We start from the raw sequence: 25,629 nt of genomic DNA, 5'->3' as shown, positions 1-25,629 counted from the left end.
AATAATAGGAGGTAAAATAGAAGAATCAAGGAAAAAAACAAGGCTTCTGATGGCACTCGTAGATACAGGGCGAGATCCCATCATGACAGGCCAGTCGATGGTCTTCCCTTTTACTTTCACTGGGGAGAAGTAAAACTTAAATTTGGCAGGTTTTGTTTCAGAAATATAAAATATATATCCATCATTTAATGATTCCTAACAAGTTATTAATTCTGTTAACATTTTCGCTGTAAGTCAAATCATCTGGAGAGCAGGCGATGATAAAGAGGATCTGCTGGTCATTGGCGTACATGTACAATTCTGCCCTTTGCTAATGAGGTAGGTTTGCTCCGGGCAAAAGTACAGGTAATTACAACAAAGCGTAAAAGTGGACCCATGAAAAACGCCGCAGTTATTTGGTTTGAAGATAAGCAAGTAAACTACACAGATTGTGCCCACTCTGTCAAAAAATGATTGAATCCATGTCAGGACAGAGCTAGAAAAGACGATCTTTTGATGGTATTGAGTGCAGCAGGCAGATCTAATAGCAGCAACACTGCCCATTAGAGTACAGAGATAAAATAGTACTGAAAGAACAATAAACTCGATGCTATGACAAGTTTGAAACCCATATGCAAAGTGGGCAAACAACCGGTTATATTCCAAAGTATTGCAATTGGCCAAAGACAATGCTGTCTAAAAGTTTACCTAGGTACATAAGCAGTGATTGGTTGAAAATTGCAGGGCTGAGGGGAGGAGCTTCGCGGGCGACCAAGATGGCCGCGTAAGCTCGGAGCTCCGTGGACCGTCCGATCCACCGCAATTATCCTGCTTAAAATCCTGGTCCACGTTGGTGGCATTGTATGGCTGGCGGCCTGCTGAGGCGGGGGCTGCAATCGGATTCCAAATCGGAGGCTCCTGAGTGAAGTTACACCGAGCTGAACTCCGCTCCGTGACGGTGCCATTGTCCTTCCGGACTTCGTCACTTCGCCACTTCGCTCGACCGCACGGAAGGGGCCCTGTCTGCCAACTCCTGGGTGCAGACGATCCGATCTGGCCTTTCCCTGGTCGGCCTGAGTGGGATTTTTCCCGATCTGCTTGACTCCTGGCTGTGGACCCTGACCTGAGACCTCCGGTCCTTTGTTCTCGGGGACCCATCATGGCGGGCAGAGGCGACTCGGATAGGACATCTACTAAGGGTAATCGTGGCAAACCACAGACGCAAAACAACCGCATGGAGCGGTATGTTAATCTCAAATCGCCACCTACGTCGGGTGCGGTCTCCAAGGGGACCCCAGCTACTGCCCTGCCGGATGGTTCGGAACCTACTCTGGTGGACATTATGGGTGCCATCACCAGCTTCCGTGCTGACGCACAACATCAGCACGAGACCATGTCTCACAAGGTGGATTCCATGGCCATTGATATTGCTCTGATCAGGACGGACTTGGGCAAGACGAATGACCGTGTGCGAGCTCTGGATATTAAGACCACGAGTCTGACCTCGGATGTCTCTGAACTGCAAACGGAGGTCCGGAACCTACGATCGGTTGCCGATCAGTTCTCGAAACGGCTGGAGGATTTTGAGGGGCGAGCCAGGCGGCAGAACGTCCGCATAGTGGGAGTCCCGGAAGGGGCCGAGGATCGAGCGGCGGACCTCTTTGTGGAAGACCTGGTCAAGGCCCATTTGGCGCCCTCTGGACTGAGCAACTTCTTTTCGGTGGAGCGGGCCCACCGTGTGCCGGGTGGTCCACCTAAAACGGGGGCGACGCCACGACCCATTGTGGCGCGCCTTCTTAACTTCAGGGATCGAGATGCGATCCTCCAGGCGTCCAGATCGCATGGGCCACTGCGCTACCAGAACGCGGAGGTGCATTTTTACCCTGATTTCACCAGACAGGTGCAACGCCAAAGGCTGAGCTACGCAGGAGTCAAGAGACGCCTCAGAGACATGGGTCTCAAATACTCGATGCAATTTCCAGCGAAGCTCCGAGTGGAATACAAGGGCCGAGCATACTTTTTTGACTACCCGGACAATGTGAGCGAGTGGCTGGACACTGTAACACCGGAACGGGAAGAGCGGGAGGCAGATGTCGGAGGAGCCTCGGGCGGAGCAGATCAGCAGGAATGAACTGGGAGCCGGGGCTGCCCATGCCTCGAATGACCGTCGGACTACTGTTTTGATGTGATTACTCTCTCCTTTATTCATATGGTGGGTGGCGGGACGGTTCTACGGAGATTCCTTCCTCCTCTGGGTCTTTGGTAGAATAGTTAAATGGGGCGACAGGCACACTGCAGGTTGGGAGGGCTTTTTAGTCTAACGCAGGGGTGCAGGGTGGGGGGTTGGTTGGGCACAGTTCTGGTTTGTTGTGTGTTTCTTTTCTCTTCTTTTTTGTGGCATACGGACATTGGTGATCCTGGACTTTTATTGATGCGGGTGTCTTGGGGAGATGGGTGGGGTGGGCGGCGGAGGGATGAGGGGTAGGGTGTTGAAGATTCTTAGTTGGAACGTTAACGGGTTGGGGGATCGTATCAAGAGAGGGGTAGTTATTCAACTGATTAAACGGCATATGCCGGATGTGGTACTTCTGCAGGAGACGCACTTGGTGGGCAATGCATGTAAAGCCCTGAATCGTAGGGGTTACAAAATGGTGGCTCACTCGGGGTTCTCTTCCGGCTCCAGGGGGGCGGGGATTCTTGTCCGCTCATCCCTTCCCTTAGAGATAGGGACCACCCTGCTAGACGACAGGGGGAGGTACGCCGCTGTGTCCGGGAGATGGGAAGGGCGTTCCCTCACGTTGTTGTCTGTGTACGTCCCCCCAGGGCTGCAGTCCAGCACTTTTAGGGACCTTGGTGGTGCCATTTTGTCTATGCCGGTTGGTCGTTTGATAGTGGGGGGCGACTTTAATTCGGTTTGCTCTGGCCACCTTGATCGCCAGCCGCCTCGCGACCTGCGTGGACCGCAGATGTGGCTGCCGTCCTTTCTAGACTCTACTGGGCTGGTGGACACGTGGCGGCTTTTGCACCCCACGCTTCGCCAATTCTCTTTCTTGTCGGGTGCGCACGGGAGTCTCTCGCGGATTGACTATGTTCTTACGCTGGCCTCGGACGCACTAGCTGTGTCGGAGGCCCGCTTCCTGGCCCGGGGCATTTCTGATCATTCCCCGTTATGGGTCTCATTTGACTTTGGCGTGACTCTGTCGGACCGCCCCGCGGCGGTCAATCCTTGGTATTTTCGCGATTTTCAGACCCGAACCCTTTTGGCCAAGTCTATCGACCTTTACTTTGCCGAAAATGTGGACTCGGTGGAGTCGGCCGTCACATTGTGGGAGGCGTTTAAGACGGTGCTCCGTGGGGAAGCCCAGGCACTCATTGCGGCCACCCGCCGCGAGAGGGACTCGGCTCTACTGGCTATCGAACAGGAGGTGTTACACCTCGAGTCCCAGCTGCGCTCTGACCCGGACCCTTTGGCCCTCCACAATCTCTCGTTGAAACAGGCGGAGTACCAAGCTCTGGCCACTGATGCCGCTCTTGTCCTGGCCAAGGAACAGCAAGGCCGCATATATGATGTGGGTGATAAAGCCGGGAAATTGTTGGCATGGCTCGATAAGAGGGAGATGGCCAACCGAGTAGTCCCGGAGCTCCTTAGTGGGGACGGTACGATACTGACTGACCCCAGCGCCATTGCGGACTCCTTCGCGGACTATTTCCGCGGAGTCTATGAGTCTGCCTCGGAGTTCTCGGAGGAGGAAACGTCGACCTTTCTTGCTGGCATCGACCTCCCCAGTCTCTCCGAGGAGGAAAGAGATGACCTGGACAGGGACATTACCGCGGACGAGATTGACCTTGCTATCCGCTCCCTTAATTCGGGCAAGGCTTCTGGGCCCAATGGACTTCCAGTAGAGCTGTACAAAATTCGGTCGGATGCGGTTTCGCCGCATCTCCGCAAGATGTTTCTCGCATCCTTTGAAAAGGGCTCCCTTCCCCTGGACCAACGACTGGCTACCATCGTGGTCATCCATAAGGAAGGTAAACCGCGGGACGTATGTCGCTCCTACCGCCCTATTTCCCTCCTTAATGTGGAACCCAAGGTCCTCGCCAAACTGCTGGCTAACCGGTTAATTGGCGTTATTAGCGACCTCGTGCACCCCGATCAATCTGGATTTATTCCCCACCGCAACACCGCCCTGAATTTGCGCCGCCTTCATGGGGTTATGGCCCGGGCCCACACTCTCAAAGATCCAGCTGTGTTGGCGTCCCTGGACGCCACCATGGCCTTCGATTCGCTGGAATGGCCTTACTTATGGGCGGTTCTGGATAAATTCGGATTTGGACCAGTCTTCATCGGTTGGGTGAAACTCCTTTATGCGGACCCGATGGCCAATGTCACGGTCAATGGTCGCCTGTCGGCGCCTTTCCCTTTGCGCCGTGGCACAAGGCAGGGGTGTCCCTTGTCCCCCCTGTTGTTTGCTCTGGCTCTTGAACCCCTTGCGGCACAGCTGCGTTCCCATCCCGACCTGAGAGGTATTGAATGGGCCCCCGGATTTGAGGACAGGGTCTCCCTATATGCTGACGACATCCTGTTATACCTGTCTTCACCGGGTAGATCCCTTATTGTGGCTTGCGATGTCATCAAACTGTTTGGGCGATACTCTGGCCTGGTTATCAACTGGGCCAAATCGTCCCTATATGTTCTCAAAGGGGATACCCCGCGCCTCCCCGGGGGCTGCGGCATCCAGATTGTGACGCGCGGCTTTAAATATTTGGGCATATTCATATCCGGCAACGCCAAACTCCGGTATGATAATAATCTGCTCCCTCCTCTTCAGCGGCTGAGACGTGATGTTGAGAGCTGGTGCCACCTGCCACTCTCTCTCCTGGGCCGTGCTGCCCTTTTTAAGATGATGGCACTTCCCAGGTTTCTCTATGCACTGCAGAATGCGCAGGACCCTGTCCCGGCCCGATACTTCCGCGACATTGAAGGCCTTCTTCGTAACCTCCTTTGGGAGGGCCGCCCACGTGTGGCCCTCCACAAACTCACGCTCCCATGGTATGATGGGGGCATAGCCCTCCCGGATGTGCGCCGGTACTATTGGTCGTCGCAGCTCGCTGCCCTTAACCATGGTTTTTACGGCCCAGTGGAGAATCCTGGATATGCCATGGACAGATGGCTGATGGGCGGTGGGAACTATTATCGTGCCCTGTATTCCAGGTCTTTTGACCGTAAACTGACTGGCCCCACCCGCACGGCGGTTCGCATTTGGAAAACGGTTACCAAGGCGCAGGGATGGCAGGGCAGGCTTACGAAATTCACTCCCCTCTTTGACTCTGACATCCTGGGTAGGCTGTGGCACACCAAAGGTTTTGACAAGTGGGACATCATTGGCATCAGCAGGGTTGAGGACATGGTTTCCAGGGGTTTGATCAAGACCTTCTCCCAGTTACAGACTGAGTACCAACTGGGCGCGACGGAGTACTTCCGCTACGCACAGTTGAGACATGCGCTACTCTCGGCCTCCCCGCCGGATGGAGTCATTCCGGAAAGTTCCCCGCTGGAGGATAGGATCCTAGATGGGCATGTGCCAGACAGCGCGATCTCCCTCGCATACAAGAAGCTGATCAATGTGCGTACAGACCTCCTTCTTGGCTTGAGGGATCAGTGGGTGGCGGATGGCCTTGAACTGGACGATGAGGACTGGCGGAGTGCGGTTTCCTCTCCTAAGGAGGTTGCCATTTCTTCCCGTCTTCGCCTCGTGCAGTTTAAGATCCTACACCGGGTGTATATGACTGGGCCCCGATTGATGCGCATGGGCTTCTCCCCAGATGGTCTTTGCCGCAGAGGGTGTGGGGCCCGGGCCACCTTCCTTCATATCCTCTGGGACTGCCCGGTGATCGCCTCCTATTGGAGGAGGATCCACCGCGTGATGTCGGAGGTTACTGGCGTGGCCTCCCGTGCGGAGGCCCGTCGGTGCCTCCTGAATGTTTGGGAACCGTCAGATCATAATGTCGCGCAGACTAGGTGGGTTACCCTGGGGAACATGGTGGCGAAGAGGGACATAGCACAGCGGTGGGGCGCTACCACGGCCCCCCTGCTGGTGCAGTGGAAGGCCAATATGGATTGGTGTATGTTCAGGGAAAAGACGGTCTATGTAGCCAGGGGGAGGCCGAGGAATTGGATGAAGGTCTGGGGGGCGTGGAATGAATACAGGGGGGATGTGTGCCAACCACCTGAACCGATTGATCCACAAGAAGCAGCGTTGCCCTGACCTGTGACGCCAACTGAGCTTTGAGTTGTTTCTTTCTCCTGAAACCCTCCCCCTTCTCCCTCTTTCCCATCCTGCGACTTTCCTTTTCTGTTAGGTTGTACTGCCTTACTCCCTACCCGTCCCCGGACACCCAGCGTCACACACTTTTTGTTTACTGCCACTTTCGCGCCCACGGGCGCCAGTTGCTATCTCTTTCTAAAAAAAATTAACCTTTGATGAGTATGTTCTGATGTTGCACACTGTTGACCTCCTTCGTATTTGGCTGCCCTGCCTCCGGGATGTTGGGCTAAATAGCTGTGTGCGGTGATCTTGAATAAAGGTTTTCAAAAATTTAAAAAAAAAAAAAAAAAAAAATTGCAGGGCTCTTGAAATGTAATGGGGGCTTATTTAAGCAGAGGCTTGGCCACAGCTTGTCCCATTCCATGGAAACTATACCAAGAGAAAGAGCGCTATTGTACATTGCATTGCAGTAAGCGGTGCAAAACAGGAGAGTAGATGTTTAGGAATTCTCTATGCCAACATGAGGAGGAGGAAGAGGAATTATTTCAGAGCTATTCGCATCACTGGTGTCATTTTTTCAATGAAAACAAGAGGACAGATCATCAAATTCACTAGAATGGTGTATGTAAGAAAGTGCAGTACAATGTTTCCCCACAATGTGGAAACACTCTTTCGATTTTGAGTGGATGTTATCCGCTGTGAGACTTGGAGTTTGGCCTCCTGAATTTTTGGCTTATAGGTTACCTTCTAAGATGCATAATATTCTGAGGTTGGAGATTGATCCTATTGCCATTTCCTTTCTGCTTGCCTGACTTTTGTTATTATGGTTTTTAGCTCAGGAGAAATCTAACAACCATGCACACCATTTCCCTAGTATTTTGATTTCTGACTGATAGGGGCAATGGATAGCCTAACACAGCAATACAATTAGTGCTTAAGAGGGAAAGGAGGGAGGTATAGAGAATTGTCAGCATCCAATTTCTTTCTCAAATCTGGCCCAACTACATTGGGGTCCAAGTTCTTCCATTTACAAGATGTTTACCGAAACAGGATTTGCCGGTTAACTTTAGATGTGGAACTTTTGGATACAGCAAAGTTGTCAGTCCACACACATTGATGGGGGTCTTCCACTGAAATACAATCTAATTTGGACCTTAATCGGAGGTATCAGATGTCCACGTTAAGGGGTGGGCTTCCTCTTAATATGTTGACTCGTAAATCAAACAGAAATTTACATGTGGTAGGTGATGGGCCCCCGAGCCCACACTAAGTTTTAGGAATCAAAAGGCTGTTTTTTTTCTAGCGTAAGGTGGCGAATTGTTTCAGCGAAAAGTGGTAGGCAGTAGCAGAAGAACTAGGAGGACAATAGTTACATGAAAGAGGTAGTGTTAGTCATTTTCAAAAGTACAACTGAAAGTCACAGACTACAATTGTTTGGGAGAAGCATAGTGACCTCCAGCAACTATAGGGCAATCACCAGTACTCCTTCATAAACACAAAGCCATGAAAATGCATATGATCTAATAATCAGACGGAACTAACGTAATTAAATAAGAATGGCAAGAAATCTTCAGCAAGTCACGTCTCTGTAATGCACAGAAAATCCAGAGCATGTCTGGCACATATGTTCAGAACATGGAATCTGTGTTTAAATGCAGACCTAAAATATGTTCTTTTTGTCGGGACAAAGTGGAGGAAACACTGCGTAGAGGAATCTCATGATGGCGATTCAGTCCAGAATATGGATAATTTCAGGGCACAGCAAATTAGTGGTGGGAGGGAGCGGGACTGCGAGTCCCAGGCGCTAGTGCGCCAAGGAGATCCAGCGCACCTGGGACTCTTCCCGCCCCCCTCCCCCTCGGCAGCATATCATGGCTCGCGGCCCCTGCTTCGCGGGTGCCGCTCACAGCCGCTTGTGGGACATTGCTGACTCCACGGCGAATTGAGGACCAGAAGGAACATTTCCCGGATTACAGGCGACTTCAGCCCAACGAAGGCGGGCTGCTTTGGTTGGGAAGAGAGGGAGCGGGACTGCGAGTCCCAGGCGCTAGTGCACGAAGGAGATCCAGCGCACCTGGGACTCTTCCAGCCCCCCTCCCCCTCGGCAGCTTTGCGGGAGCCGCTCGCAGCCGCTTGTGGGACATTGCTGACTCCACGGCGAATTGAGGACCAGAAGGAATTTTTCCCGGATTACAGGCGACTTCAGCCCAACGAAGGCGGGCTGCTTTGGTTGGGAAGCGAGGGAGCGGGACTGCGAGTCCCAGGCGCTAGTGCGCGAAGGAGATCCAGCGCACCTGGGACTCTTCCTGCCCCCATCACTCCCCGTATTACCATATAAGGAATCCAATAACGCGCCCCGCGCGACGTGCCTGGGCAAAGGGCGGGCCCGTTGTAGCCTGAGAGAGCCCGAGAGAGACCGGACCGGGCCACCTCTCTAACGCCCGTGACCGGCTGATTGGCTGTACTGGGATTTTACAAACATGGCTTCAAGGGAGACAAGGAGCAAAACGGCCTCTCAGGCAACAGGTACTATAGATAGCTTTTTTATTAAAGCCAACACCGTGGTAAATAACGGATTATTAGCCCTAGAAAATCAGCTAGCAGAGGGTATTGAGAGCACACTGCATTCCTCCCTGGGCTCAACTATTATAACCCCAGAACTATTGGACGCTACCCACCTTTCACTTCTGGACAGCATCGACCAAACAATTGAATCTGTGCTTCAGCAGCTGAGGACACCCTCCAACTCACAGCGAGATAGAGATTCTCTCCATACCATTCCTGAGTCGATGCCACCTCTAACACCCCATCCAGTTATGTCCAGTGAAGAGGGGAATGACACTAACTTAATCCATCAATGAGGTTTGCGTGAAGGGGCAGTCCAAAAAAGAAAGAGACTCCGACAATCAAAGGGTGCAAAAAGGGCTAAATTGGACCATACTAAAAACACCACTGCCAACATCATCGATGCTATGGAAAACACCACCGCCGCCAATGCCAACGAAATGGGGAGTCCAATGCACCCTCTTAACCAATTGCCAACACAGTCCGGCCCGTACATATTTGGAGAGGGTTCCTGTAGTAGTATGGACAATACTACTCACCTGTTTACTAACATTCTTTAAAAACTGCTTGACCCGCTGCTGGCTATGCTTGATTCTATTGACGCTAGACTTTTAGCAATAGAAAAAGCATCTGGGGGTTTGACTGACCAGCGGGAATCACGGCCAAGCAATAATGGAGCAGCTGCTACAAACATTGGGATTTCCCCTCCCCTTAGTGCTCCTAGAACTTCCATTGTAAATCAGCCAACCTCTGCTGCCATTGGGATTGTGCCTGCAGCTACCCTACCGAAACCCAATCCAGTAGCCGTACTAAGGCAACAACCTCCAGTGCCCCTAGCTCGAAAGTCTAAACCGCCCAATCCTACCACCAACACGAGGCAGGAAAAGTCCCCTATTAAAATGACAGACCGTCTAAGGCCAATTGTAGTTCATCTGCCTCCTGAGGCCCACACTATAATCCTGACTCGGGTTCCCGAGCTCTCTAATTCTGTGATGGAATCTTATGATTCCTTACGCAACAAGGTCATCAGCTGGTTAAATATACACAGGCCATTACCACCCAATTTGAGAGGGGAAGTACTGATGGTCAGGAGGGTTCCATGGGTTGGTCACACAGTAAAGAAAATAGGGGGTGACTGCATCATTGTGAGTTTTAGGAAAAATACACGGGGAACTCATCCATCGAATTGGTCCCGCTGTCGTTCTTTTATCCAAGAAGCAGTGACCCGCATCCTGGAGCGAAAGACGGCTGGACTAGGGTGGGATTTGCCATTGATGGTTCTAGGTATAGTCCCCCGAGACATGATACATTTTCATTTAGCAATCATGTTCATGCCAATAGATTTAGTTGCCTTGACCAGGTTGACTGACTTTCAAGGGCAGCACACACTGGGAATAGCAATAGGGTAGCCTTACGCACTCCTTCGTTGCGGAGAGGGATAGATGCTACTGTTACAAGAAACCGTATCCCTGCTCACGTACCAGCAGAGCAATGAGTACACTATAGTAGGCAGGGCGCCCCAACTGAAGAATCTTTAAGAACTGTACATGAAGCAAATGATCTGGAGCCCCAAGATGGCCTGGCAATCACGGATGTGTCTCCAGCACCATGTACTGACACAGCACCATGTACTGATACAGATGGTGAGGGAGAGAGGGAAATGCCACCTGGAACATTTCGGGCATCGCCAATAAAGTAGATTCTAGTGACTGGGGGTCCCTAGTAGAAAGTAATGATATCTGTCTCTTTCAAGAGACTTGGGCTAGGGAAGTCTACCCCAGGGTGAGCTATGCAACCTTCTATGTCCATGCAAGGTGGGGTGGCAAAGGAAGGCCTTCGGGCGGTCTCGCTATCTGGGTGGCTAGTCACATTGGCTGCATAGCAGAGGAAATTCCAACTCGCCCCGACGACATACAATGTGTTCTTCTCAAATGGCCGGACGCTTGCAACCTGGCGATTGTGAATGTATATTCGCGCCCAGTAAGTGTGTCCATGGAATCAACCACCCTAGATGATCTGTCTTCATTCCTAGGACTATTGCCCGTTGACTGCAAGATACTGATGGGTGGGGATTTTAACTGCCACTTTGAACCATTAAAAGGTTTAAAGGAGGGTGCGTTATCAGCTGAGGATGAGTACTGGGGGATTCCCCCTTGTCAATCTCCTAACCCAAAATCATGGTCCCCCCTAGCGCTGCAGATTATGTCCCTTTCCCTGAACCACTCTATGAGGGCTTGCAATGGGCGCATAGTATCTGATACACCTTCACAGTGCACATTCAATAGAAAGGACCAGGAATCTCGTTTGGATTATATTTTTGTTCTCACAAGCATGTGGCCCAAAGTTTTAGATTTTAGGGTGATTGAAAGAGCAGACAGCGATCATACTGCTCTCTGCTTGGACATGGTACACCCAGGGCCCCAAGATGGCAAGCTATCCAATGAATGAAGGCAGGACACAGGCTCCCTTGTACTAGCAAATAATAGACGAAGGGTGAGATGGGGGAAAATAGTCAATTCAGCTGAGTGCATCACAAAAATCTATGATTTGGCGCTCCCCAAATTAGTTGAAATGGAACAATTGATTAACAAACCCAAAGCTACTGATTTTAATGAGAAACTGGGCCAAATTCACACAGACCTAGTGGGAAGTTTAGGTGAGGTTCTCTATCCTGAGACTGCGAACAGGAAGAAGAGGACTCCTACCTCTGCTTGGTATAATTCCACGTGCAGAAAGATTAAAACAGAGCTGATTCTTATGGTCAAGTCCGGTGCCAATAAAAAGAAACTAGCAGAGATGAGACAGAAATACAGGGAAGCCATCGCCCAAGCGAAGTTTGAGTGGGTTGGGATAGGTGGCATGACCTATCACTGGCACAAGAAACCAAAGATTTAAGAAAATTCTGGTCACTAGTCCATGCAGGGGAACCTAAATCGGCTGTGGAGCCGAACATCGCTGCTTCAAGGTGGGAATCCCATTTCAGTACATTGTACCAGGACTCCACTGTAATTTCCACTGAGTCAGTTCCTGATAGCCCCTCTGATCCCAATGAAAAAATTAGTCCCGACATTGGATGAGGTACTAAATGCTATAGGGAAATTAACGTCGGGTAAGGCTCCAGGCCTTGACAAACTCCCAGGAGATTTGTTTAAACATCAACCAGAGATCTGGGGTCCTTATCTGCACATTATTTTTAACTCCATTCTAAGCGGGATGGAAATCCCCTGTACTTGGCTGGGGGCAGAGATAGTACCGATCTTTAAAAAGGGCTCTCCTCTGCTCCCAGTCAACTACAGGCCGATTAGCCTTATAGACGTGCCTCAGAAACTCTTTGCCCGTCTCTTACCACGCACAAAATTATGGGCGGTGCTCAAGGAGTTGGGCATCCCCTCGCAGCTTCTACAGGCAATAATCAGGCTCCATGATGGCAATTTTGCCCAGGTCAGGTGTGGGAGGGGGGGGGGGGTTGGGGGGGGGGGCTTTGTCTTCTAGATTTTCTGTCTGCAGGAGGGTAAGACAGGGTTGTGTCCTTGCACCGACCCTGTTTTGCCTCTTTGTAAATGGGGTAATATCCCATTTGGATAACGTTAGGAACAACATTGCCCACAGGTTGGCAGGCAGGAGGGTTCCGGCAATCATGTTTGCCGATGATACGCTCCTGCTTTCCAAATCCCCGATGGGAATTCAACGGATTTTAGATGGGTTTGGGGATTTCTGCAGGGCGCACGGCCTCGAAATCAACACAGAAAAAACAAATTCATGGTATTTAACCCCTCATCAAACACCAGGCCCAATCCAACCTTGGGATCGGTCAGGCTGGAAAGGGTTAGAACATTTCAGTACTTGGGGGTAACCTTACACGAAAATCTATCTTGGGGTCCACAGATAGCAAGATCCCGTCTAAAGTTATCCCAAATGGTGGGGGCAATTTTGAAGGTTTCGAACTCATCAACCTTCAAACCAGTTAGTCCTGCCCTGGAGATGTATAAAACCCAAGCCAGAGCAGCTTCAACCTATGGTGCCGAGTTGTGGGGTCACAATGCTGGGACAGATCTTGTTAAGGTGGAAAACAACTTCCTTAGGCGCTTGCTGGCCCTACCACAAGGCACGCCCCTGCTACCATTGAGATTTGACTTGGGGCTCTCTTCGATAGGAGATGAACTGGCTCTAAAGCCACTGAGGTTTTGGCACAGACTGTGGTCCACTAGTGAACTATCCCACTACAGGCAAGATCTGAAGCACGTTTTGAGTCTTAACACCTGCAACAGAATTCCATGGGTGGCACTCGTGAAACGGGAATTCTGTCGACTGGGTCTGTCTGAATTGTAGGATAATCCTGAAGGAGGTTATTTAGGCTTGTCCCGCAAAAGGCTTGCTAAGATTTTTAAAGACAAGAGCCTGATCTCGCTCGTGTGCGCCCCGAAAATTGGTACCCTTACCAAACAATTCTTGGTCACCAAAAGTTCCTTCTGCTTTGAAGGATACATGGACATTGTATTCTCCATCACCACAAGGAAACTTTTTATCCAGTGGAGGTTCGGCACATTGCCCCTCAAATCCTTTACAAGCAAATGGACAACGCTAGCCGACAATATCTGCCCTGGGTGTAACCTGAATGTGGAGGACGATCTACACGTGCTGTTTTTCTGCCCTGCCGACAGTAAGCAGAGAAAGTACTGGCTAGTCCCATTATGCAGGAATCTGGGCTTCAGAAACTATTTAGAATCGTATAGAATTCTGAAGACAAGCACTTTGCACTTTATTGTCTTTGCTGTAGCCAAGTACCTAATGGCCATGTGGCAGATAAGGGGAAAAATACTGAAAGGGTAACTTTTAACTCTCAACTGTGGAATGAACTGCACTGAACTGTAGCGAATTGGGTTTTAATTCCAGAGTCCATTATGAACTGATCAATTAGTCCTTTGTTCCCATGCACTGTGTTTTTTCCTATATATTGTATGTTTTTATTTGTTTTAAATGTTTTTATTGTATCCTTTATGGTCTAAATGGCCGAAATAAAGAAATTTTGGATTGGATTGGTTGGAAAGAAAGATAATAGCAATGTGGTTGAATATTCTATGATCTTGCACGCACTTCTGAAGTGGAATCAGGTTCTGGAGAGCTATAGAGCGATCCAGGCAGATGGCTGCATTGCAGAGAGGCTTGTCTTTGGCACAACTTTTACATGCTTTCTATTTAGCAGAGGTTTAGCAGGTGCCTTTCACATAACGAAACGTAACTACTAGACCACTAATCATTGCTCGATGGCGGCAAAAAATGTCCCTAGCCTAAGCAAAAGTGCAAGAAGTCCATAATGCAATCACATTGTAAGTTAAGTGTAGTTAGGTCACACAAGTTAGATAAAGATCAAAAATGTTGCTGCAAAATGCACTTAAACCAAACATTGGGAGCTATCTCAACGCCTCAAATCAAATACAGCTAGTGTGTAAAATGTAAATCTACAGAAAGATATTTAAAAAAGTATTCACAGAAATATATATCCTACAGCGCAAATCCTAGATAGAGTATTGGGTTCATGCTGTTTTTGAATTACTCAAAAGTAGATACGTGTTTGCCATCAATGTGGTACAGCCAGTGCCTGTATTTCTAGAAACGTGTTTCTGCTTTCTTGTCAGTCTTCCGCAGAGAGCAGCAGGTAGGTTGGGGTAACGGTAGCTTGTTATTTAGAAGGTAAGGAATTGCTTTAAAGCACTTAGGTGCATCACATGGCTTATCAAGTAAATAACTCCCGGAGAAGCCTATCGAGAGGGGGGAGAGGGGGCACCGTGCCAGCAAGTCTGCACCACCTGTTCTCTCTCTGCATTACGATAAAAGTAGTTTATTGTCCAAATTGAGCTGATGTCTTGTCATTATTCTTGCACTGGGTTACTCATTTAATTCCTCAAAAAGAATTATAAAGTGTAGAGAGTAAGATGAACCCATCAAATGTAAACTTTGCCTGACCCCCATGGGTTCTAACCTTAAGGAGCAGCCTGTGAATGGCCCATGATTAATTGCAAATTGTTTGATGCTTTAATGAAAAGATCTGTAGTGCCAGATGGTCAGAGGCAGGATAGTGGATAAAGACATTAAATGCATATTTTTTTCCTACATATCGTACCAGACTACATGATGCAGCGGTGCAGGTCTGCCCCAGATGTCGAGACACTCCGCAGGCACTTTTTACTTCTGAGATTAGTGCAAGAAGGTTGTTTGGGGGTTACCATGAGTAATGAGAGAGATATGGAGGGGTGATGCGTTCAGAGGCAGACACCAGAGGGTTTTATCACCATCCGATTTCCTGCGTAAGACAACTCTAGATCTCCCAGAGGAGAGGCCTAAAATAACTCTCTCACTCCTGAGCCACACACAGAACTTAATGGAAAAGATAAATACAACCTTAAAGGTCATAATATGAAGTCTTTGTTTTGGTTGCTGATAAGAGCTTCCTGGACTTTGTTAAAGTACTCTCATTGAACAAGCCATGAATGTGAAATAAAGCGTTTTAAGACCCAGGAGTCCTAGCAAACAGCATGTTATAAGTCCTCAAGTGGTAGTCTAAATGCAGCTGTGTTTCCTGTGGAGCACACTTTACTGTGTGCTTTTATCAACGCAGAGAGAGCAGAAGGCACAAACTTGGAGGCATTACTTACTAATGTGTTTCAACAGATCTTTTGCAAGAGATCTCCATTGAACTTGCTCACTGGGTAGGCCAGCCGCATTGAGGGGTCCCTACACCCATGAGATATAGTGGTCAGATTTAGCAGCTTCAAAATGAAAGAAAGAAAGAATCCTCGATGCTTCTAGAAAGCTAGACACCATCTTCTATAAAGAGGAGGCATGACTCAGGATATAGCCACATCCACACTCATTGCATTTGTAGTTTTGTCCCAATGGATATTGAATACCATCATCATCATCATAAACTTTATTTCGGTCAGCGACCATAAAAGTGCAATGATTCATAATTTAAAAAAGTTAATAAATATGTGCAAAAAATACATCACTCCCTGAAGCCAGGAGATCTTCTTGAAACGATCAAAGGCCTGCACTTGATCAATGGATTTAACCCAGATCTCAAGACTGGAGCAGAATGGTTGAATCATTCAGCATTCAGTCCATCATTTGTTGCAGTTACACTTTTCGCCCTATGTGGGACGGGTATGCCCAGACGTGGGTCCCTTGCTCACTGTGCTACTGGATTCAAGCTAGCCTGGCTGATGAAGGGTGACATACGCAGATACCGGTCCCAGGATGCTTGTTTCCAGTCCAGGGAGGACCCGGCTTGGCAGTTTGGTCTGGACTGTTGCCATGAGGCACAGGGTCAAGACTGATTTGCATATGGCTGGGTCCAAACTGGGGTGGCGTAGTGGGAAAAGAACAATGGATTTAACCCAGATCTCTTGACTTGGGAAGAATGGTTGAATCATTCAGCATTCCGGCCATCATTCATTGCAGTTACACTTTTCGCCCTAATTGGGACGGGTATGCCCGGACGCGTGTCCCTTGCTCACTGTGCCACTGGATTCAAGCTAGCCTGGCTGATGAAGGGTGACACCGGTCCCAAGATGCTCGTTTCTTGTCCATAGAGGACCTGGCTTGGCAGTTTGGTCTGGACTGTTCCCATGAGGCACAGGGTCAAGACTGATCTGCATATTGCTGGGTCGAAACTGGGGCAAAAGAACAATGGATTTAACAGAGATCTCTTGACTGGGGGAGAATGGTTGAATCATTCAGCATTCCGTCCATCATTTGTTGCAGGTGTACTTCATAAAGGGCAGTAGCGTATGTAGACAGCTCGGGTGTTGATTTTAGGTGAAGCCAGAACAGGGAGCGTAATTTGGCCTTCTGTGCAATAGTAGCCGGTCCCATGTCCAACCTTAATGATTGAAGAAGGGTACTCCGCGGGAGCAAAACTAGGGCCCTCAAAAACATATTCTCTATGGTCATCATACCTTCCAGCTTCTCAAATCCCCACAGTTTCGCTCAATACAATACTGAACTTATTGCCTTGCACTCCTATGTGGCGAGGTGCTGTTACCGGTTTTCTATGAGAGAACCCATGCTCGTTGGTCATAGCCCCCACATATCCATCTTTGTTGCAGGGTGCACTTCGCTATCTGGGGCTTCAAGGACATGTAGTTGGAGAGAGTGAACCCTAGATAATCAAGAGAACTCACTCTCTCCAGCGAGACTCCCCCCCCCCCCCATGTTAACTTCTCTTTAAATGACTTATGTGGGTTCAACATTAAGAGCTTTGTCGGAAGTATTGACCTCCAGGCCCGAGAGTCACAGAAGGCCTTAAATCGATCTAATAGCAATTGTAGTCCACTGGGAGTCTTCGAGACTAGCAAGGTATCGTCAGCAAACAGCAGAGTGACCACTTTGTCACCACCTAAAGTTGGGACATCTGCGGGGGCCTCAGAAAGATACTGAACTACTCTATTTATGAATAGCGAGAAGATTGTAGGTGCCAGTAGGCAACCTTGCTGGACCACCCTGTTGACTTTAATTTGATCAGTGAGTTACCCTTGATTGCTCCAGCGAACCCTTGCGTAGTTGGAATCATGAAGGCGGATGACAAGGGCTAAAATCATGGGAGGAAAGCCCATCTCATTGAGAATGATCCAAAGCTGGTCTCTTGGAACTAGGTCGAAAGCGGACATTAAATCAATGAAAGCTACATTGAGACCTCCTTGTCCAATGGTCACTGTTTTCCAGCTCAATAGAAGAAATCAAAATGCCTGGTCGATGGTACTGGATTTTTGTCTGAATCCAGCTTGATATAAAGACAGAATATTCTGATCGATGATCCAGGTCTGTATTTTCAGGAGGAGTGCGTGTGCGAAGACCTTCTGAGCACAATTGATGAGGCCGATAGGCCTGTAATTAGAGGGTACAGATCTATCGCCCTTCTTGTTTACAGGAATTACCTCCGCTCCTTACCACGAAGATGGAACTTGGGCCCCTGCTGCAATCCCGTTGGCTAGGGCCAAGATCTAACATGCCCAATTCTCTGGGTCGTTGACAAAAACATCACCCAGAATACCATCCAGGTCAGGGGCTTTGGCCCTTACAATGGAGTTAACACAGGACATGATTTCCTGTCTCACAAAGAAGTCAGTGGCAGTAAGATAGACTCTCCCATTGTTAGATCATTCTTGTCAGAGACGCAAGGCCCAGAGTAGAGTGACGAGAAATGGTCGACCCATGCTGATGTTGAGATACTGTTAGTTGGCGGCAGGGGCCTACTAGCATCCCCCCTGATTGCCAGAAGTGTTTGGAATCTTTTTTGGAGAAGGCCTTGCTAATTTGGTCCCACCTATTCTGGTCCCATTCTCCTTTCGCACTAAACTGAGCAAGCTTGTAAGCTTTACTAAATTCCCGGGTGAGCATCACATTGTTGGTTCTAATAGCATGAGATAGTGGTTTACGAAGGCTCTTGCACTCTTTGTTGAACCAGGAAAACGGTGGCCTAGGCTTTCTGCTTTTTTGCTGGTGCCACCTTGGTTGAATACAATATGTAGGGCTGTCGAAAGGAAATGGTTTATATACTGCGAAAAAGGCGATATACATGGCTTTTAAAAGTAGGCATTTTTAATTGACGGGTTGAGTAAATATTTGGGAACTGGGATGAGAGACACACAGGTAACCCTACCTACCCATAGCAATTCTCATACCTGCAGACGCTGGGAAAAGGAGAGTGAGGTGGCTTGCACAGGTCCCTGTTTGGTCTGCGATCCAGACTTTCCTGCAAATGTCAATGGTTTAATCCAAAAAAAAAAACATATTTGGTCGCATTTCTTCAACAAACATTTCAGGCATTTCTTGACAACAGCAAAAATCTTAACACCATGCATTCCCAAATGTTTCCAGAGAATTCATATAACCCACATGTGTGAGTTTGCTAGATACACTTGATCGGGACGAACCAAAACTTAACCTGTGAAGACCACATAGACACTAAATTGACTTCACTTCGACAAAGTTTTGACCAGTTCCTGTCCAGGGCAATAAACCTACTCACACAAATGGGGTTACTGGGAGAAGAATGGTATCACTGAGCTAGGTATTTTTGTGTATCCCCACAGATCCCAGGACTTTGCGTCACAGGATAAGACTACACTCTGATTTTAGATACAGTTTGAAATTTGCAGGGCATTATGGAAGAAACATTGGAGAATTCACAAAAGTCACATCACACTGGCCTTCCCTGGGCATCTAGTTTCCAGAAATGTCTGGACTTTGCAGATTTCCCTGAATACTGGCCAAGCTACCCACATCACCAGAATGCATGACTTTGAAATGCAAAATCTTAATATTTACTTGTTGCGTTTTAGGCCCTTTTTAGGCACTTTCTTGTTGCAGGAGACAGGCTCAGCCACACAAGTGGCATATTATTTTAATTGGAAGAAGTGAGAGTACACAGAAAAGTAGAGCATTCGTTTTTAGGTATTTAATTTGGTAAACAGCCCTCACAACCAAGCAGTCACCCTGCATGCAATTACAAAGTAGTTGTTACAAAGACTGCGTTGTAACAACACATACCATTACCCCGCAAGTCGAAACAACAACTTGCGGAGGAGGGGAAAAGGTGTTGGATTTAAAATTGAACACCTTCCCCACTGTCCGCACAGATTGGAGTTGGAATAGTAAATGATACTATTCCAACATCCAGCGCCCCCCTTCGCAAGTTGTTGTTCAGACTTGCGGGGTAATGGTATGCGTTGTTACAACGCGGTCTTTGAAACAACCGCGTTCGAATTGAATGCGGGGTGACGGCATGCGTGAAAAGGAGGCATATTCATTTAATGTATCTCCATTTCTAGCTTCCAAACGTAAGCTAATGTGCAAGAAAGAACACATTGTGCTAAATGCCCTCTGAATCACATTATATTATGGGTTACCCCACATTCAAAGAGGTATAAATAACTACTATCGCTGAACTCATTAGTTTAGACACAAAAAAAGGCATAGTTTTTTTCATATCCATTTTTCAGCCCTTAGATTTTACCATAGGAGTGATGCATAGTCTGGATGTAGAGAAAAATCATATGTTGCAGGTCAGTTGAAGGCTCTGGGATTACGTGTTCGGACAATCAACAAACACTATCTCTGGAATCAGAACAGTCTGGCGGACACGTGTTATTACTTTGGTAAACTGGTCATAGGGGCACAAAAGTCACAGATGAAGGCTTTGTCACCTATTGATATTCTTTCAAACTTATTTTCATACATTTTTAGTTAAACTATTAGTTTCTTTGCAAAAAAAACATGAGCGAGCTACCCAAGTGATCCTTTGTTGATGTCGAATTTTGTCTACTTTCCAGAAATGTTAAGCTTTCCGGGTTTACCCAAGGATTTGATACCTGCTTCCCCACAAACTGTAAGCAGACGAAAACCACAAAAAATACGAAAAAAGACAGCCATCAATTAGAACATCGTAAAAACTGTGGTAAAACTTGTTAATTTGTTTCCAACTTCCCTGTTCCTGAAAGCTGGGAATAAGGTCGTCTATGCACAGCAAACCTTTTGTGCATGTTCTATTTTGAAACAAAATATACGCTTTCATACACATTTACCTCATTTAGGAAACACATTTTACAACTCACTGGGGGGGGGGTCTCAAGACGATTTTCGGTGGATCCCAAAAGTCCAAGAAACAAATAACGATGCCTTTAAGCTATGCATTTGTCTCGTCACATTTGCTGCCTTTAACAGAGAGGTCAAACGTGTCAGGCTGTCTTCAGACAAATTGCTGTATATATATATATATTTTTTTTTTACAAGGGGATTTGTGTTTACAAACACCTCTCACTTGCAGTCAGTCAAGAAAAGGTAATTGAATTATGTGACAATCTTGCTCGCGTGCAGGTGTGTGAAGTAAAGTCTGTGGGATGTCATTTTGTTTTCATCACTCAACAACATGTAAATGCCTGTAACTGAATCGTACACATTCAGCAGTTAGGAAAGCAAAAAATCCAGGGGTATTCACAAACCCCTGGTACATTTAAGGTCCCCAACAGATGGAAAAAAAGATCCCAATTTGATCTGGATACATATCGTGGGAAACAAAAGTTATGAAGGCTTAAGTGCAAACTGCCCCAAACATTTAAAAAAAGGCTCAGCACTAGAGGGAAATCCTCTCGTAGTCTTCTCTCTGGCAATTTTGCCTTTCAAAGCAATTAGTAAAATTAAATGTCTTTACACTGGGCGCTTTACGGTGCACCACATAGCAGTCATGGAAGACACATCTTTGACGTACTATTGATTTACAGTGACAATAGACTTTTATTCACCTTTACTGTCCGTCTACCCTAGGAGTCGAACACAAAGTATAAGGACATTTCGGGGTAAACATCAAGTGCCTGCTACATGCTTCAATCTACTGGAGATAGATCTGATCATTAACCTATGTGCACTTACCTGTCACTTGGTGGCTCTTCTTCCTCTTCCACACCATCCTGCTGCTTATTTCGCTTCCTGGCTCTGGGTACTATAGCCTTTCTAGCAAACTGTCGATCTTGGGGAGTTGGGTCTTGTGCAGAGACAATATCCTCAATGTCATCAATGAGAGAGTCACAAGCAGCAGGCATTTTCTGCATCATGAAAAAACAAAAGCACATTTGCAGACATTAGGAAACAATTACTTTTACCTAGACAGTTGATATAGTTTTTGTGGAACCACAATTTTTCACAGCAGGTTCAAAAGCAGAACAAACAACAGAGGCAAAGATATGCGTTTTTTAACATCAGTAAATTATATCCCAAAAAAAGAGAATAGATAAAGATAGTTTCCCGTATAAGGTAAAGAGTGCATTTCAAGCATAACTTTCTGAATAAAAACTAAATTTGAATAAGAACGGATTCTATTTTGGACTCTAAATGATGTCCACAGCACACAGGCTCTGTGAAGGCCCATTACATGCATGTTGCTTTTGACACGACTGGTTAATGTCTGTGAATTATTTACAATACACAGTTCTGCCATTTTCTACGAAACTACTTTTTCCAACCACTACTTTAGCGGTCATTTGATTTGACAACAGCATTAAATCTGCTCCAAAGAAGCACTAGCCATGTAACAAGAACAAAAGAATACAAGGTAACTAAGCCTACTGCTGGTGTCAGATGAAAAGCAATTATTATGGGTGTGGTGTAACAGTAGTTTATGGTTTCAGTGTCAAGTGGCTGCCCATTGCCACAGTTCCAATGAATGTGACCAAGCCTACATCTATTTTGAGTGAAAAGCAAGAATCCATTTCCAAGTTCGATTGGAAGGACCAATTAACTTCTCAAAATCAAACAGGAAGAAAATTATAGGTCTTGTTATATTGGTCTGTTGTAGATAGCAGGGGTTTGCTTACTATTAGGGTACTCTAAACATAAGTAACATGTTATCTCAAAGTATAGGCCATGACAAACAAACAAATGGCTGCGCTAGGTGATGGTCATCAGTCTTTTTTTTAACCTTCAATTTATGTTAGACGCTCCCTACTGGCCCTCCAATGTAAATCTCTGTAGTGCAAAGACGTAGACTATCACTTTACCAACAGTGGCGGTGGATTTATTTATTTTATTGATTTTGAAAGTTTTATAGAGCGCGAACGAGACCCTTGCGGATATCAGAGCGCTTTACAATCAGTGAGGGATAGTTATGCAACAAAATAGCAACAGGTAAATTGCGTATACATAGCACAATGTAAACAGTAAATCAAAACAATAACAGGTATATCAAGTATATAAAAGAGATATAGGTAGAGGCACTAGTGAACTCGTAGTTTCCTTAGATAGTGTTCATGTGAATTTATCCATGAGAATCGCTTTTACTACCTTTTTGAAAATGTCGTAGATGTGATAAGTCTGATTTCTGGGGGTATTGCATTCCAGATCCTAGGAGCAATCCCTGAGAAGGATCGTTTATACGTTTTCATCTTGATGAATCTGTGTGGCTTCAGTAATAGGTTTTCCGCACTTCTTGTGGATCTATTACCACCAGAGCTGGTCAGTTTCTGGGTGAGGTACCTGGGTGCATTGTGGTGTATGGCTTTGTGAGTCATGCAGGCAATTTTCAGGTGAATTCTGGCTTTCAATGGTAGCCAATTCAAGGCTTTTAAGTCAGGGGAGATGTGGGACCTTCTTTTCGAGCCTGGGATGAGTCTGGCTGCAGACAGACAGAGAGAGACGCTTCCAAAGTCCACTCTGGGGATGACTAGACCTTGAACTGCCGTCTTGAAAATCGTTGAATGATATTAAGGGTTTCAGCTTTCTCAGTGTATTAATCTGGAAATTTGCCCCCTTTATAGCGTTGCTAATATGTTTATGCATGTTGAGGTTGCAATCCAGGGTTATACACAGTGACTTTGCTGAGTCTATGATGGTTGGATGAATGTTGAGTGCTGTAAGGTGTTTGAACCAGTCATGCAAGAGGGGTATTTTGGCGGGTGGAGCTATAAGGAGGAATTCAGTTTTTAGTGCATTTAGCTTGAGATGGTTCTCAGCTAACCATGGCTGGGTGTTCAGAAGTGTATTGTTGAGCCGTATGATGTCTTCTGGTGTGTGTATCTTAAGGTACAGTTGTGTATCATCTGCGTACATGTGGAATTGTACGTTGGATGCTTGGGCAGTGAGCGGTTCCATAAATAAATTAAACCGTGTTTGGGATAGAGCGGACCCTTGTGGGACTCCCAAAGTTACTGGCAAGGGTTGGGACAGGGAATGGTTGGCCTTGAATTTTGAGTCCGGTTTTGAAGAAAGGAGGTAAACCAATTACGCACTGATCCCGATAGTCCCATTCTGTGATTCAACAGATCTATCAGGTTCTCCTGTTTGACAGTATCAAAGGCTGAGGAGAGGTCTAGTAGAATGAGTAGGCATGATCCATTCTGATCAAGTTTTTGTAGATCATCATCAATTATGTGTGTCATAGCTGATTCAGTGCTGTGAGCTGCTCTGAAGCCAGATTGGTGTTTATCCATAAGATCGAAGTGGTCAATGTGTTTTGTCAATTGAAGTAGTACTAATTTTTCCAGGAGTTTGGCTAGAGTAGGGCTATTGGTAATCAGGCGATAGTTGTTAAGGTCCATGGGGTCAACTGTGGGTTTTTTGAGGATGGGTGAAACCTGTCCTACTTTGAGGATGTCAGGGATGCAGCCTTGATGGAGCAGGCTGTTGATGATTTTGTTCCAGAGCGGCAGAATCAGTGGGGTTAAGTCTTTAACGGCGTAAGCCGGGAGAGGATCGGAGGTGTGATTGGCTGGCTTGAGGGTGCTGAGGATCTTGCCTATTGCTTCTTCGGTGTAGCTATGAAAGGAAGACCAAGTTGCGTCTTTTTTTGTTCCAATTTTGAAGTGGCAAAATGTGGCAACGATGGAAGAGTGAGGGGTGTTTTGGTGTGCACACTTGAATGTAGGATAAGGTCGTTGAGTAGTTCTTTCTTGATATTTTCAGTCTTTAGAATAAAGAAGGTGGCAAATTCTTTGCACGTGGGTTGCGTACGAGCGGTGTGGTGTGATCATTGAGATTCATCCTTAGATTGGGTTTTGATTAGTTCAAAAAGTTTTTTGGGGTGGTTTCTTGCTTGGTCTAGTTGGTGGGTGAAAATATCTGCTTTAGTGCGCTTGATCTTTCTATGATACTCATTTCTCTTTTTCCTTAGAATTTTGAGGTGCTTGGAGAATGGCACTGATCTCCAAATACGTTCGGAAGTTTTAAGAGAGCGTCTATCATCGTTCAGCATGTCATTGTACCTAGGTTTAGTCTTTCGAGGATACTCTCTTTAATTGAAGAGGAGCAACCTCATTGATAACCAAGGTCATCGAGTTAAGGTAGTGGTTGGTGAGGTCGTGAACATTGGAGAGGCCACCCGGGGGCTTGAGTAGATTATGGCTGTAGGCGGGTAAAGAGTTGGGATTGAGTTTTTTCAGATCCCTTTTCCATATCTTCGGCTTAGTGGATTGAGCTGCATTAAATTTCATAATTTCCCTAATAGAGAAGGTGATGATATGGTGGTCTGACCAATCACAGGGTAGGATTGAGTCAAGCTGAATGGAGTCATTTTTGGAGATTATTAAGTCCAACGTTGCGCCTTTGTTGTGTGTGGGGCTGTTGCAAATTTGGGTGAAGTCTAGCGCACAAATGAAGTTTTTGAGACTGTTGACCATTGAGTCGTTGAGGTCATTCCAATGGAGATTGAAGTCGCCTAGGAATATTTGAGTGTTTTGTCGTCCGGTGTTCGTGTGACTATGTCCGTGAAGTGTTACGTGAATGTGAGGTTGTCGCCGGGTGGGTGATAGATGATGTGTAAAGAGCAAATTGGAGTACCTGAGCTATTGATGTCAATGCACATGTATTCGCAGATGGAAAGTGTAGGGGATGAGGCTCTGTTTACTGAGATGTTGCTGCGATGTATGCACGCGATCCCTCCCCCAAGCTTACCGCTCCTATCCAGTCTGATGATGTCATAATTTGGTGGTACAAGAATGTCCAGGAGGGGCGAGGAGGATTCAGTAAGCCAGGTTTCTGTTAACATAATCAGGTCAAGCTCCTGTGCGATGATGAGGTCGGCAATGTCTACTGCGTGTCTAGAGGCCGATCTACAGTTCATAAGAGTGCATCTAAGACGTGGTGAGATGAGGGAAGGGGGTGGGATCGAGTGTGAGTGTGATTATTCTAAGATTATTATCGTTGATTCCTCTATTGATGTGTGTGGGGGACCTGTGTGGGTTGGGGGGAATAGTCAGGATGGCCGTGTGTGAGGGTGGTGAGAAGGGGTATGTAGGACTGTAGAAGGGAGCTTATATCACTCTCCAAAAGTGAG

General features: G+C 47.0%; 1 protein-coding gene across 1 annotated transcript in view; it reads right to left on the bottom strand.

Annotated features, from left to right (window-relative positions):
* The window catches only part of CDKAL1 (CDKAL1 threonylcarbamoyladenosine tRNA methylthiotransferase), a 2,392,744-nt gene that overhangs the window by 2,315,365 nt on the left and 51,750 nt on the right, over positions 1-25,629 (bottom strand). Inside the window, exon 2 of the mRNA XM_086965147.1 lies at positions 21,237-21,409. Coding sequence (XP_086821273.1) covers positions 21,237-21,406 — 170 coding nt within the window. The 5' untranslated portion in view covers positions 21,407-21,409. The remainder of the gene's footprint in view (positions 1-21,236; positions 21,410-25,629) is intronic.

Source organism: Lissotriton vulgaris, chromosome 4_1 (assembly GCF_964263255.1).
Source record: "Lissotriton vulgaris chromosome 4_1, aLisVul1.2, whole genome shotgun sequence".
NCBI classification, from domain to species: domain Eukaryota; kingdom Metazoa; phylum Chordata; class Amphibia; order Caudata; family Salamandridae; genus Lissotriton; species Lissotriton vulgaris.
The sequence above is the reverse complement of the archived record's forward strand: the minus strand, read 5'-3'. Positions and strand labels throughout refer to the sequence as shown.